The sequence below is a fragment of the Amblyomma mixtum genome, chromosome 5, assembly GCF_055824585.1.
Source record: "Amblyomma mixtum isolate Tamu chromosome 5, ASM5582458v1, whole genome shotgun sequence".
NCBI lineage: Eukaryota > Metazoa > Arthropoda > Arachnida > Ixodida > Ixodidae > Amblyomma > Amblyomma mixtum.
The window spans coordinates 91,983,032-91,996,788 of NC_143016.1; the positions used below are offsets into that span (position 1 = coordinate 91,983,032).

The window sequence follows — 13,757 nt, forward strand, 5'->3', positions numbered from 1 at the left end:
AAAAAGAAGGTATGCACTGTGAAGCATGGTAAGTGCTCTGTCACATGTGTGAAAGGATGGTGTACCCCATTCCTTTCTCTTGTGGTGGACCTATATTGGTCAAACGGTCCGTTGCCAAAATGTGCGACTTAAGATCACTTTTTGTACGTGATGAAGCCGCCCTCATCGAATCTTTGTAAGGACTGCTCTAAACGAACAGATTGTAAGCCTTTGCTTGATAAAACCACCATCTTGTTTCGCCATCCAGAACACTTGACTAGAGAAATTGCTGAGGCACATCATATCTGTAAGAATGACGAATCGTGTGTGGCTGATCCTATGGTGGTCCTGCATGAGCGAGAGGTTTTATATTTAGATGAACCTTCTTGGTTACCTTCTGTGTGCCTGCGTGATTGGCATTAAATGTGCACAAGGCCTTCGACACCGCCTCGCACGAGCACATCCTCCACACACTTGCCGCCACCGGATATGGCACGCTAATCTGCAAATACGTGAAGGCTTTTATTAGACATCATACGCACAATTCAGCACCGCTGCGGTGTCCAACTCAACGTTATCACTTCCCAACCAAGGCGATCCTCAGGGAGCTGTAGTTTATGCTTTGCTTTTTTAATGTTGCAATGGTGCCACTCGCGCGGATGCTGGCCGAGATTCCCAACCTTTGTCACGTACTATACGCGGACGACATCACCCTCTGGATCACAAGAAGGTCGATCGGCATGACACAGGACACCTTTCAACTAGCAGGGGAGATGGGCATGGTCTGGTCACTCCACAAGTTAGAACTACTTGTGATCCGGTCGCAACCACGATTCCTCCATCGAAGTCGCCGTCAGCGGACAACCCATTCCAACGGTACAGCGTGTGGCAAGCAGTAATTGCAGCCTGGGGGAGCGGGACACGCTGCTCATGGTGGACGCACATCTTATCGGTCGCCTCGCGTACCTCCTTCCCTACCACTACCTCCCACTCAAGTAGACAGGAGAGGCCAGTATAATCTCACGGAAGCCGGTAAAGACCGCCCTGTGCATCCCCCTGTACGCCAGCACGGGATATCTTTTCCAACTAGCAGCCCACAAGAGCTTTTAGAGACCCACCGGCCAAATCAGCACAAGGGTCTACGTGCCGCACCCGATGGCCGCAGGCTCCTCCGACAGCTCGGATACCACATCCCGGAGAGACTCGTGAGACTGGAACGAGACGCATTCCCACTCATATAGTTGAGCAACTGCGACTCCAGCCCCTGCCACGCAATATGAATCCGGACCTATACCCGTGCAGTAGACGAGCCGCCTCCCAATACCTAACTCGCCAATTAAGAAACCGGCAGGATGACAAGCCCGAACGCACTCATAAACCAGCAACTTTGACAAGCCCGAACGCACTCATAAACCAGCAACTTCATCCTGCACTAAACACAACCCGACTGTCAAATGTGTGGCTTCATAACTACGCTTGTCCATACATACTGGAACTGGCCAAGAACCAACACGTCGCGCACCGTCTCGTTTCATACCCACGTGGAAGGCTTGGGTGGCCCACCTCGGCAAAACGGCCGCTTCATGGGGCGACCTCCTGCAGCACCTGCTCACAGTTTTGGGGGACGAAGCTTAACTCCCGCTCCCGGACATGGGTCGCATAAATATTTTTCTCTCTCTTTCTTGATAATGGGATTGCCGCCGTTGCGGCGGCCTCCTCAGATTTGGACACACGCTACCCTTTGGGCCTTGCGCACTCGGGACCCAAGGTAAGTAGAATGCGACGCCCTAGCCCTACCTGTCGACCATGGAGCCCGACACACCGAAAATCTGCTCCCATTCACAAACCGCATGCATACACTTTCTCCGTGGCAACATATCACGGAAGCCCGTACTGCTGCTTGACAACAAAAACGCTACGCAACACTCCATGACTGTCACATCTGGACCTAGGCACGAAGGTTATGTTCAGTAATGTGCGCGTTCATGGGCACGGTCTAGAAATCTCATTCCGAGCAGCGATGGAACCCTCTCCTGAAGCCCGTGGCAGCAGCGACGACCTGCATACCGGACTACCACGCGGTCATCACATACTAGAGAACTGTAGAATAGGGCCCCCAAGGCTTTGGGGGGCCTCAAAGAAATAGCGGGCTCCAACGATACGGAGGCGGGTGTGTCATGGACTTTTAAAATAGGAATTCTGTATGCTCATTTGTAATGGGCTTCGCTTCGTTTACTGCCTCACCACTGCGACCTAGAAGAGAAATAATCACAAATAAAAATAAACAAATGAAGCGGTTTTTGTTTCATTTATGCAGCTACTTTTACTGCAGCACGAAATTCGCGTAAAATAGTCGAAGCAAACGGCACAACAGCGGCCACTTTAGACAGTTTAGGAGTTTAGGAGCGCTTCCATGGTGGAAGAGCCATTTTTATTTTTTGTTTGTTTGTTAAGCAAAGCCTACCTCCTCTCCGTCCATGAGATTTATCTCCCCCTCTTCCTTGCAGTTCCGCATCACCAATACCACGACCACGGTGACAATCACGGTCAGCGCTGCTGTCCAGGAAAGTGCAACCCAGAACACGGGGGACGCAATGAAAGGCGACTCCTCGCTGCTTTCTTCTGGTGCATCCATAGCTTCTGTTGTCGTGACATTTATGGTCGGGGCCCTTGCCGTCGTGCTTTGCGTCGTCGTGGTTTGCGTCGTCGTGGCCTTTGTCGCTGTGGCTTTCGTGGTGGTAGCCACTGCTGTGGTAACAGCCGGAGTGGAGGAAAACACTGAAACAACTCTCGAAATCGGGGACTTCAGCCCGTCACTGTTAGATACTCGGGCTGCGAGCATAGCGTCCCACATCCAGACGCCATCTTGCTGCATCGAGAAGGTGCGGGGAAGTGACAATGTGACGACATGCAGGCCACCAGATGGCAACGGATCCAGGTTGCCTTCGACGACGTCGGCTGCCGTGATCTGAGCCTGGTTTTCGAAGTCGGATTTTAGGTCTTCGTATCGTTTTCCGACCCGAATATCCACGGCGGAAGCTGCGAAAAAGTAACATCGTTGAAGCAGGCGCAGGACAAAATCCAGTGTGAAGTAACCATAAGCTGTGCCACTGATATACACTGAGATAAGCGCTGTTTGCGTTCCACTCGTTTCCCTCTCCAACTCATGTGACCGGTCTCGCTGTGTATATTTCAGGACGGAACATTGGTCATGGAACATTCCTGGTCAGGATGCCACTAGCGTCTGCCTGCTCTCTGACATTAAGTAGTCGAGGTGGTTAAATAGGTGAGCGAACTTTTTCCGAAATGGTTATCCTGAAGTCATTTACATACTTATGTCGATGAAAAATACTGCGATTGATAGTATGGCGAACATCGAAAGCTGTGTTTCGTCACCTTTGTGAAGTGATCTGACCACCCTTAGAATTGTTGCATGTTGAAACAACTCCGTTTGATAAGCACGAAATGATCCTCAATTCCGAGCTCGTTTAAGCCGGCACTTTTTTCCAAAGATACGTTCCTCGTGATGGAGCGTAAATAGTTGCGAAGTTATTCTCTCTACTGTGCCATCGGTTTTCCGCACCATGTCTCTCATAGTGTTCATTTCAATTCAATTTATTGACTTTGCAACATGTATATAAAAAAATGTCAAATTCCGGGGCATATTTTCGTTACCCCGGGACATTCGTTTTGCTTTTCACTGAAGACAGGATTCGAATAAAAGCTTTCTGTGAAATTAAGTACAAATAATAATAAACACCTGAAGTAATACTGTGCAGCTGTGGGGCGAGTAGCTATCTTCGTTATGCTGCCGAAAACACAAGGTGCAGTACATTAAGCCAGAGTGGAATGAAGATGATGCTTCAAGAGGAAATCATCATCATCATCATCATCATCACAAGTCAGTTACGGCATCCTGTCACTGCAGACATATGTGCATATTTGGTGTTGCTGTTGGCTAACAGAATGGGAGCTTGTATTTTTTGAAAAACTACGTGCGAAATTTCGGATTCAATGTGATATTTTATTTAAAGGAGGAAGCGGGATATGAGGCTTTTATCTGACGAGCCCGAAGGGTAACCAACCGTTCTAATAGCTCCTTCAAATGTTCCAATAGTTTTTCACGACACAACCGGATAACAGTACTGTGGAGATAGTGGATAGCAATGCACTGGTTAAAGCGGTGTGTCTATATTAGCTGCATTTAGTAAAATGTGGCGTTATATTTATCGAAAAAAATACAACAGCATTTAGCGAACGTGTTTTGCAGTGGATATCAATCTTCATCATGATGCAGCACGCTTTTGAAGATACGCGATTTTTATTGAGTGTTCATGAATGCTACGGCAACTTATAACGCGAATAGTGTCACAATAATAGAAAAAATCGTTAAAACGCTGCAATTCCTCTCTGTCGTCGTCACGCCTTCGAGAGTCTGTCCCATGATTCCATGCCCCACAGTACACGTCTCTTCTTAAAGTGCTTACCCTTTCCGCACGTCAGATGAGCTCCTGGCCACGTCCAAGTTACCCGCACCAGGAGAGTGTTGTCTTCTCCCGGCCGCATATCTTTCACGGCTAGATCCTGGATGCGTGCTGGAGGCACCTGCTCTTCCACAATATCTTTCGTGACAAGGAAAGAACCTCCAGACACCACCCTCTGGAAATCGTCCACTGTATCATTCGCTTCCGTTCCGGTGTCGTCGTCGTCGGTGGTGTCGTCGTCGGTACTGTTGTCAATCTCGAACATCGATATCGGGTACTCGGACGCCGGTTCGAAACTCGTTTCGAAGTCCGAATCTGCGTAAGCCACAGCCGGCAAAAGGTGCATAAGAAGCACGGGGACAAAAAATCAGACCACCAGTGTAGATCGGAAGCTCAGAAAAAACAAAGTTCAAGGACGATTACAATAGTCCCTAATGCCAAATTTGAGCGCAGCTATGTAGGTGTTTTGATTTTCCGATATCTTGAGGTAAAGGATTTGAAAGATCTCCTTTTTCCACACCCACCTTAAACCGCAATAAACCGTTAAACTAAGAAGACAACGCTGTGTCGTCTGACGTGGACAGTCTATCGCGTGCAGCACATTTCACAGCACCGCCCGTCAACAGAGAAGCGTGGTCCCACTGCCACGGAGCAGCGCGTGGGCCCGCGCATCGCTAAAGCCCCTCGTTTACGCACCACCAGAGACAGCCCTCCCCCCCCCCCCCCCCCTCCTTAACCGATCTCGCACATGCAGTGGCCATGGACGATGGATGCGCGTGAGGTGCGCGCTAAAGCCCCTCAGTGAAGGAAAATTCAGGGGGCACTTTTTGGCTCTCTAAAGTGCTGCAAAGGGAAAGCGTTTCCTGGCGCACTGTTTGTTTCAGTTTTTTATTTTTCATATCTTACTTTTAATTTTATTTCGTTATTTTTGTCTCTTGCCTTTTTTGTTTTCGTATGTTTATATTTTATTTCTTTTATTTTATTTATGAAACCCGTGTATTCGCAAGATCAGATTTTATTGATGCCCAAACCCTGAGCCTTGGTGGCGGTGTGGTAGCGTCTCCACTTGCAGTTCCAAAGGGCCTGGTTTGGTGTTCAGCCTCGGCAGAGTTTTTTTAAGCATGAAATGCTTTTAGCTACCGTTGTCGGCAGTGTGGCGACGACACGCCGAGACCGAAAGCCAACATCCGGGCACTGAATTTTACTCATCCCGCACTGAATTCCACACATCCGAGAGCTGAAACGAGAGCATCCGGGCACCGTACGAGATTTAACGAGACTCTCTAAGAGAGAGGTCCGCTTAGAGCAAGAGGGGAGCTCCAGGGCGAGAAGGGCTTTGTCCGGAAAAGCGGCTTCCGCGCCGTCCCCAAGGATAGCGCTGCGGTCCCACACTCACGCATGCAGAAGACCGGCCGCTGGGCCTTCAGCTCATGACGTTTCCCCATTTGGCAGGCAGATGTATACACGCTCGCGGAGTATTTGAACGCGCTGCATATACATTCTTCTCAGGCCTGCGTCTCGTCTTGTCCGCGTACGCTTCTGCATCGTCCTGCATTTCAATGCCGCCACCGTCACAGCTGCTTAAGCCGAGCAATGGAGCCTGATGAAGGGAGAGGTAGGAAGCGTCTTGCGGAAAGCGATCGCTTTGCGAGTGATAAGCCACAGCAGAAGACTGCTCGCCCCTGCTGACAACGCCATTATTGTGCGGCCGCTCCCGAAAGCGACAAGGCCGCCACGGTTCGCGGCTGCCTACCTAAGCCCGCACTATTGCACGCGATCGCTTCGACGCAACAAGAAGAGTGTGGTATGGTGTGGTGTGTTGAACACTAGACCCATTTCAAGATTTTGACTAGTACCATCTACCACAAATATGTTATGCTCGTAAACATTTCATGCTTACTCTACTCTCGGTTACGGGAGAGGCAGAGATATTGACTAGTACCATCTACAACCAATGTGCTATGCCCGTAAACATTTCATGCTTACTCTACTCTCGGTTTTCCTTCTTTCTTTTTTTAAGTAGTGACACCGAAAGGCGGACACAATTGCTAACATTTCTGGCCGCGACAGTATAAGGCATTAAAGGCTTTCAACTTATAATTAACGAAAAGTTTTGAATTTTCCGGTTTCTCTCCTCTCCTAGCGCGCTGCCATGTAATCGAGCCTCCCATTGCGCCGAGACGCCGTGGTCACGCGTTAGCGCACACTTTTTGGCTCCGCAGCAGACGCCGGCGCCATTGTCGGTGTAGTTGTCGCCCTTCGTTTTCTTTGTGTGCGACTGAGGTTTGGCGGGAAGCGTTTCTCCAGCTTTGACAGCGTCTACGCGCTGCGGCGTTGCCGAGCTTCTGTTGCGCTTTCGGGTGCAAAAACCGAGGAGGCAGTGGGAAAAGGTTTTTCGGCATTCCGCCTGGAAAACACAACGCGGCTTGCCGAGAGGATTCGCTGCACGGGATTGGCCGGGAAAACTTCGATAATGGGCTGGATCCGCGTCACTTTGAGTTTAGTTGCCGTTGTTCAGTTGTCAGTCGTATTTTGTTTGCAGGATTTGGTGTGAAGCGCGATTTACTGCAGCCTTTCTTAGTTAGTGCCGTTCGGCACTATTGCAGATAGATTCGTTCGCTCGCGAGCTACGAAAGTTGTGTTTCTTGTTGTTTTAGTTAGCCACGCCGTTCACGCTGCTGGCTCTGCTACGATCTGCAGGTGTAGCTTTGATTTCGCGCGCATTACGTGGCTTGTTGGTTATGTTGTAGTCAGAATCTTAAGCGGACCCGATTCGAAAGTTCTGCTTCTTATTGTCTGAGGCCTGCCGTCTACGCTGCTCGCTGCGCAGGTCGGTATTTGAGGTTGACCGCATTGCTGGACGTATTTCGTTTTGTTGCAGTTGGATTGCTTCTGTGAAGTTCGATACTAAAGAGGCGGTTCTCGCGTTTTGAGCGACGCAGCTCATGCTGCTTCCGGTGAACGCCTAGCTTTCATGTTGCGCGCGCTGCTAGACGTATTTTTTTTTTTCGTTGCAGTTGACTCCTTCGCTCGCCAACAGCATACCAGAATGGCGCTTCTCAGTGTTGAGGCCCCCGCTGTTCATGCTCCTCGCAGTACAGGTCTAGCTTCATTTAGCCAGACCTGCACGGCGAGCAGCATGCTGGCCGTCTAGCTGGCCGTATTTGTTCGGGCAGGGTTCATACCGAATGCGGTCGTTACTGTGCTTAGGCACAGTAACGGCGGCCATCGCTTGAATACTCCATATCGGCTTCGCCAATACTGGAGAACGCAAGCAAGCACCTCTGCTAAACACAGCTGTGGACATCTTCTCCTTCTGTGTTCAATTTTCGCTCCAAGCAGCCTCAGTCGCTTTTGGACGCTAAACCCCAATCAACCAATAAACCAATCAAGAAGCCTCCTAAACGAACCAACGGGTTTGCTTCAAGCAGGAGTGAGTAAATTCGAGTTTTGATTTTCAGAGCGTGAAATTGTTTTGCACGCTACTTCGACCAAAAGCGATTAATTGCGGCAGTCCAGGCTACTGCGCATTATGCGTGGCAGTTACATTTGGGAAGAAATTGTCCTGTTATAAGCCATTACTGCGTATGCTTTCCCATCATGACAATCGCCTAGTTAAACAGCATTCTAGTGAGTCATGCAGCACTATAGCTGTGCGCGAAGCAGCGGTTAAAAAGCCTTTTTATCAACCCAAACAACCAAAATCAAAATTATTCTGGTCACTACCGTGTTACAGCACGCAACTAAGGCATCGCATTAACCTTTGTACAAACAAACTTAAGGGACTACCGTCGGTCGGATTTTTTTAACGTTAAACTGCGAGGTGTCCGAGGTATACTAACTCCGAAATAATGCCCAAGCTTTCCTTCACTAAAGACAAATTAAAATTCAGATGAGTAGGCACCTACCCACAGAAGAGCACAATCGATTGCATATGCAAACGTGGCGTTGAGAGAAGAATATAAAGGCAGCATTACTCCACCATCTGTCCATATAAAGCCTAGGCCGCACGTCTATTCCTATGCCGTCCCACTCCCCTCGGGAAGGTTAAATTTTAACAAAAATTTGGCAAAAATTTGGCAAAAGACGCTGATCGGAAGACAACAATCCGAGAATACTACAATCGAAGCGATCGCAGCACAAAAAGTTTCGATAAAGCAATAGAACGGTGCTCGGGGAGGTTATCTGAGTAACTAGTTTTTTTTTTTTAATTTCCCATTCCATGATCCCATTTCGACCGTAACCAAGCCAGGAAACGCACGCGCCGTCCGCTGCATGCCAAAGGGAAAGCGTTTGGGGCGTATGCTAGTTTCCGCTCGCCTAGGTGCTTACATCGTTGGCGGCAGCCGAGAGAAGAAGCACTGGAATCGAAGGTGGAGAGAGATGTCGTTGCTTTTAGTTCATTGAGGGGATACAGGGCGCGCACCACACTGGCGCTATCTGTGGGCGAACGACGGTACTTTCGTTCGCTCGGCATGGCTGGTCAGGAGGGAACCGCGCTCGACCTCTCCTCGCTGTCCTCCCTTCCACTCGCTCCCCTTTCGCTCGGTTACATCTCCGACGGCGTCGCGGCTCAGCCCACGAACGGGCGCTTAAGAGCTGCGCTCTAGTGTGGAGGTATAACGAGTAGAAAGTCGGGCTTTCGGACGGTCGCTCTTTACACAACATATTGCCACAGAAAACCTCAGCATCGCGTGCACTCCCACTGCTAGCCCACAGCGCTACACCGGTGCGCAGAAGTCTAGAGAAGCTGTAGCTGCAGCCCAGCACCACGCACACCTGCCCACTTCGTACCATCTGCGCATGCGCAATGCCGGTGAGCTGTCGAAGTATGCGACTTCACAAAAGACTATGCTAAACGTTTATAATGCCGATGTCAGAGACTCCTGCAAGAGCACCGCTAGCACAGAAATGCCATACTGTAGTACATTTTTTATAGAGTGTACAGGCGCGCACTAAAGTTTCTCGAATAAATAAATCACGTTTGGCAGTGGCAGTGACCCTTACACGGCTTGCACGTTCTTTCGCACTTTTTTGTCTGTCTGTCTCTGACTGTCTCTGTCTGTCTGCCTGTGTCTGTATCTCTATAACTCTCTGTATCTGTCTGTATCTCTCGGTATCTGTCTGTAGCTGTCTGTATCTGTCTGCCTCTGTCTGCCTCTGTCTCTGTCTGTATGTGTTTGTGTCTGTATCTGTCTGTCTCTGTCTGTCTGTCTGTCTGTCTGTCTGTCTGTCTGTCTGTCTGTCTGTCTGTCTGTCTGTCTGTCTGTCTGTCTGTCTGTCTGTCTGTCTGTCTGTCTGTCTGTCTGTCTGTCTGTCTGTCTGTCTGTCTGTCTGTCTGTCTGTCTGTCTGTCTGTCTGTCTGTCTGTCTGTCTGTCTGTCTGTCTGTCTGTCTGTCTGTCTGTCTGTCTGTCTGTCTGTCTGTCTGTCTGTCTGTCTGTCTGTCTGTCTGTCTGTCTGTCTGTCTGTCTGTCTGTCTGTCTGTCTGTCTGTCTGTCTGTCTGTCTGTCTGTCTGTCTGTCTGTCTGTCTGTCTGTCTATCTGTCTGTCTGTCTGTCTGTCTGTCTGTCTGTCTGTCTGTCTGTCTGTCTGTCTGTCTGTCTGTCTGTCTGTCTGTCTGTCTGTCTGTCTGTCTGTCTGTCTGTCTGTCTGTCTGTCTGTCTGTCTGTCTGTCTGTCTGTCTGTCTGTCTGTCTGTCTGTCTGTCTGTCTGTCTGTCTGTCTGTCTGTCTGTCTGTCTGTCTGTCTGTCTGTCTGTCTGTCTGTCTGTCTGTCTGTCTGTCTGTCTGTCTGTCTGTCTGTCTGTCTGTCTGTCTGTCTGTCTGTCTGTCTGTCTGTCTGTCTGTCTGTCTGTCTGTCTGTCTGTCTGTCTGTCTGTCTGTCTGTCTGTCTGTCTGTCTGTCTGTCTGTCTGTCTGTCTGTCTGTCTGTCTGTCTGTCTGTCTGTCTGTCTGTCTGTCTGTCTGTCTGTCTGTCTGTCTGTCTGTCTGTCTGTCTGTCTGTCTGTCTGTCTGTCTGTCTGTCTGTCTGTCTGTCTGTCTGTCTGTCTGTCTGTCTGTCTGTCTGTCTGTCTGTCTGTCTGTCTGTCTGTCTGTCTGTCTGTCTGTCTGTCTCTCTCTCTCTCTCTCTCTGTGTCTGTGTGTCTTCCTGTCTATTTATATATCCATTTATATATCTACCTAATCGGTCTATCTCTCGAATCGGTCTGTGTATCCGTCCATCCTTCTATCCATCTTCTGTCCAGCTGTCCAAATTTAGCAGTCGAAGAACAATTCGTCAGCTCCGGGGTTCGAAGCCGGGACTACCGCTTCACCACAGTAGTCACTCTCCAAATTGTATTAACCGGGACGGCAAGCTCATGGTAGGGCGATAGCGAATTGATCAATAACACGAAATGGGAACTGTGTTGGTCAAATGTTTAGTGAAATCCCCCAAGGTGGAGTAGATATGTAATAATGCAGTAATTACTCCATGACATCCACCCGACGGCAGCTATAAGATTACGAAGGAAAGCTACAATCTTTCTCAGAAACTTCATAAAGAAAAATTCGTCCTGGCCCGGGGTTCGAAGCCGGGACCACCGCTTCAACGGAGAAGTCCTCTTTGCGCTTCTTGAATTCTTTCAATTCGCTGTCGCCCTACCATAAGCTTGCTGTCCCGGTTAGCTCAGTTAGTAGAGCGACTGATCCGGTGAAGCAGTGGTCCCGGATTTGAACCCCGGACCAGAAGAAAGTTTTCTTTAACTGCGAGGTTTTTGTGAAAGCTCTATAGCTTTCCTTTGTAGCGGTATGTCCACGATCGGGTGGATGTCAATGAGTAATTATTCCCTTATTACAAATCTACTCCACCTTAGGGGATTTCCCTGAACATTTGCCCGCCATATTTCCCACTTCAAGTTATTGATCAATTCGCTCTCACCCTGCCGTAAGGTTGCTGTTCCGTTCAGCTCAATTGGTAGAGCGAGTGCTCCGGTGAAGCGGTGGTCACGGGTTTGAACCCGGGAGCAGGACAAATATTTCTGAGAAGTTTCTGAGAAAGCTCTTTAGATTTCCTTTGTAGCCGTATGGCTGCACTGGGTGCATGTCAATGAATAATTATTTCCATATTATAATCGAATTTTTAATAGAAGGCACTCTAGAAGAATATGGTTCAAATGTTCTAGGTGTTGACTGGTCAGGAATATATAGAATATATAGAAAGCGCTTGTGAACTATTTCTTGGTAAGTCCATTCACATTTATAACATTCATTTTACTCCCAAGTTAATAAGGGTACCTGAGACCATAAGCAAGCTGTGGATATCATGAGAGTTTTACATTCGTATTAAGGAAAGGAGAAATTTGACCAGCTATTTATTCACACCAGAGATATTCTTGTGTTGAACGCTTCAAGAAGTATAGGAATAAACGGATTTCCGACGTACGGCCGGCGAGGGACATTTATTATGAAACTCAATGTTAAACTCCATCGAATCTCCCTGATAAACTCTGGCGTGATCTTCAGTCACACGACTCTGGCGTCTCACAGGTTAGAAGGCAAAGTAAGATAACTACCAGTGGCATACATTTCTGTGGCAATCATCTCGTAAAAGAATTTAATGAGCTTATACCTACTCATCCAATTGTTCAGCCCATTCTAGCCATTGAAAGAATCCCATCGCCTTTGTTTCCAGAACCTGTCTCTACCCATGAAGTTTTGTCTTCATTTATACACCTGAAGAACAGTACATCGTGTGATGCGGATAATATCCAGATAAGCCCTGTTAAGCACGTCATCGGCATTATTACTGCATCTTAAGAACACATATATATCTTATGTACCGAGACTGCCAGTTTCGCTTCGAAAATGCAGGTTGGCGGAGTAGCAGTCTTATACAAAAAGGGAGATAAAACAATTTTGGGACCTGTCAATCAATTAGTAGCTTGTCTCTCATCTCAAAAGTGCTAGAGAAACTGATTATTAAATGAGTTGGAAGCTTTTTTTGAATAAACACAGTACAATCTCGAACTGCTAATATGGTTTCAAAACAAACCGTTTATCAGAATTTGCTCTTCTCTACCACAAGGTGTATTAAAGAATATTGAAAATAGAGAACTTGTTTTAGGGAATTTTTTACTAGATGAGGAAATTATTTGAGTGCATAACCAATAGCATCTTCTTTCAAATGCTGTTGGATCTCAAGCAATAAGAGGAAAAGCATTGCTTTTAATTAAGTCTTATTTTGCGCTCATTAAACAGCACGTGCAAAATAAGTGGATATAATATAGTCTGCTGCGGGGTTTCCGAAGGAAATGTCCTGCGACCATTGCCAGTTAATCTATATATTGATGATATAATAAGCGTGGATACCAGAGCTCTTTCATAGTTTGCACTGACGATGTCAGTTTGTGTATATCTATCAATACTAATAACGTTAATAAGAAAATGCGAACATGCTCTCGGATAAAATAGAAATATGGTACGATAAAAGTTTTCTCTGTGTAAATCCTGTAAAATCTAAGACAATTCTTTCTCGCCCAGAAAACTAAAACCGCAGTCATCTCGAACCTCTATACTATAACAAAGAAGACATTGAAATAATAAGGTCATTTGGTCACTTGGCGTAATATCTACCAAAAATATGTTGTGGGATGACTATATTACGTATGTAGCTTTAAAAGCATTCAAAGCATTCGGATTTATGACGCGTTTAAGGACTTGTCTCACGATGAAAGTAAAACTTGTTTACGATGCATTGTTTCGTTCACATTTAAACTACTGCCCATTAGTTTAAGGCGCCGCTGGACACTGCAATCGGAAAAAGCTAGCTTTTCTTGAAAAGGGGCCTCACAGAATTCTTTAGAACGAGCAAGTGGACACTCGACAAAACACTTGTTTTCAAGGAATGAGGTTATCAACGTTTTCAATCGCCATATTTATAGACTACGGCGCACCTACAAGATATACAAGCTAAAATACACAACCAATATATCGGACTTAGACAACGTTCAGTTATTTAGGTGTACTTACCCACGCTGCTACAATCTACAATGGGCACACGAGAAAGAACTATGGATGCCAAATGGTTGCATCTCAACTTCAATTACTGCAAAAGGAACGCATTTTCATTTGGGGAAGGTGTCTTGCGGTCGATGGTGATCTTCAACTTTATGATACACGTGCTTCATGAAACGCAAGTTGATGGCGGGTTCAGGAATGCTATGGCAGCTGTGCCAGATCAGGTATTTATCTCGTTGGCGTTGGTTAAGTGCGACGCCCCACTAACCCGTCCCAAACGCGAACCCGGGTCCATATAG

At 47.5% G+C, this 13,757-nt stretch overlaps 1 protein-coding gene across 1 annotated transcript in view; it reads right to left on the reverse strand.

Annotated features, from left to right (window-relative positions):
- Positions 1–1,118: 1,118 nt before the first annotated feature.
- The window catches only part of LOC149343034 (calcium-activated chloride channel regulator 1-like), a 67,444-nt gene continuing 54,805 nt past the window's right edge, over positions 1,119–13,757 (reverse strand). Inside the window, exons 14-16 of the mRNA XM_089546876.1 lie at positions 4,467–4,759; positions 2,444–3,018; positions 1,119–1,190 (exon numbers count right to left, since the gene is read on the reverse strand). Coding sequence (XP_089403002.1) covers positions 1,119–1,190; positions 2,444–3,018; positions 4,467–4,759 — 940 coding nt within the window. The remainder of the gene's footprint in view (positions 1,191–2,443; positions 3,019–4,466; positions 4,760–13,757) is intronic.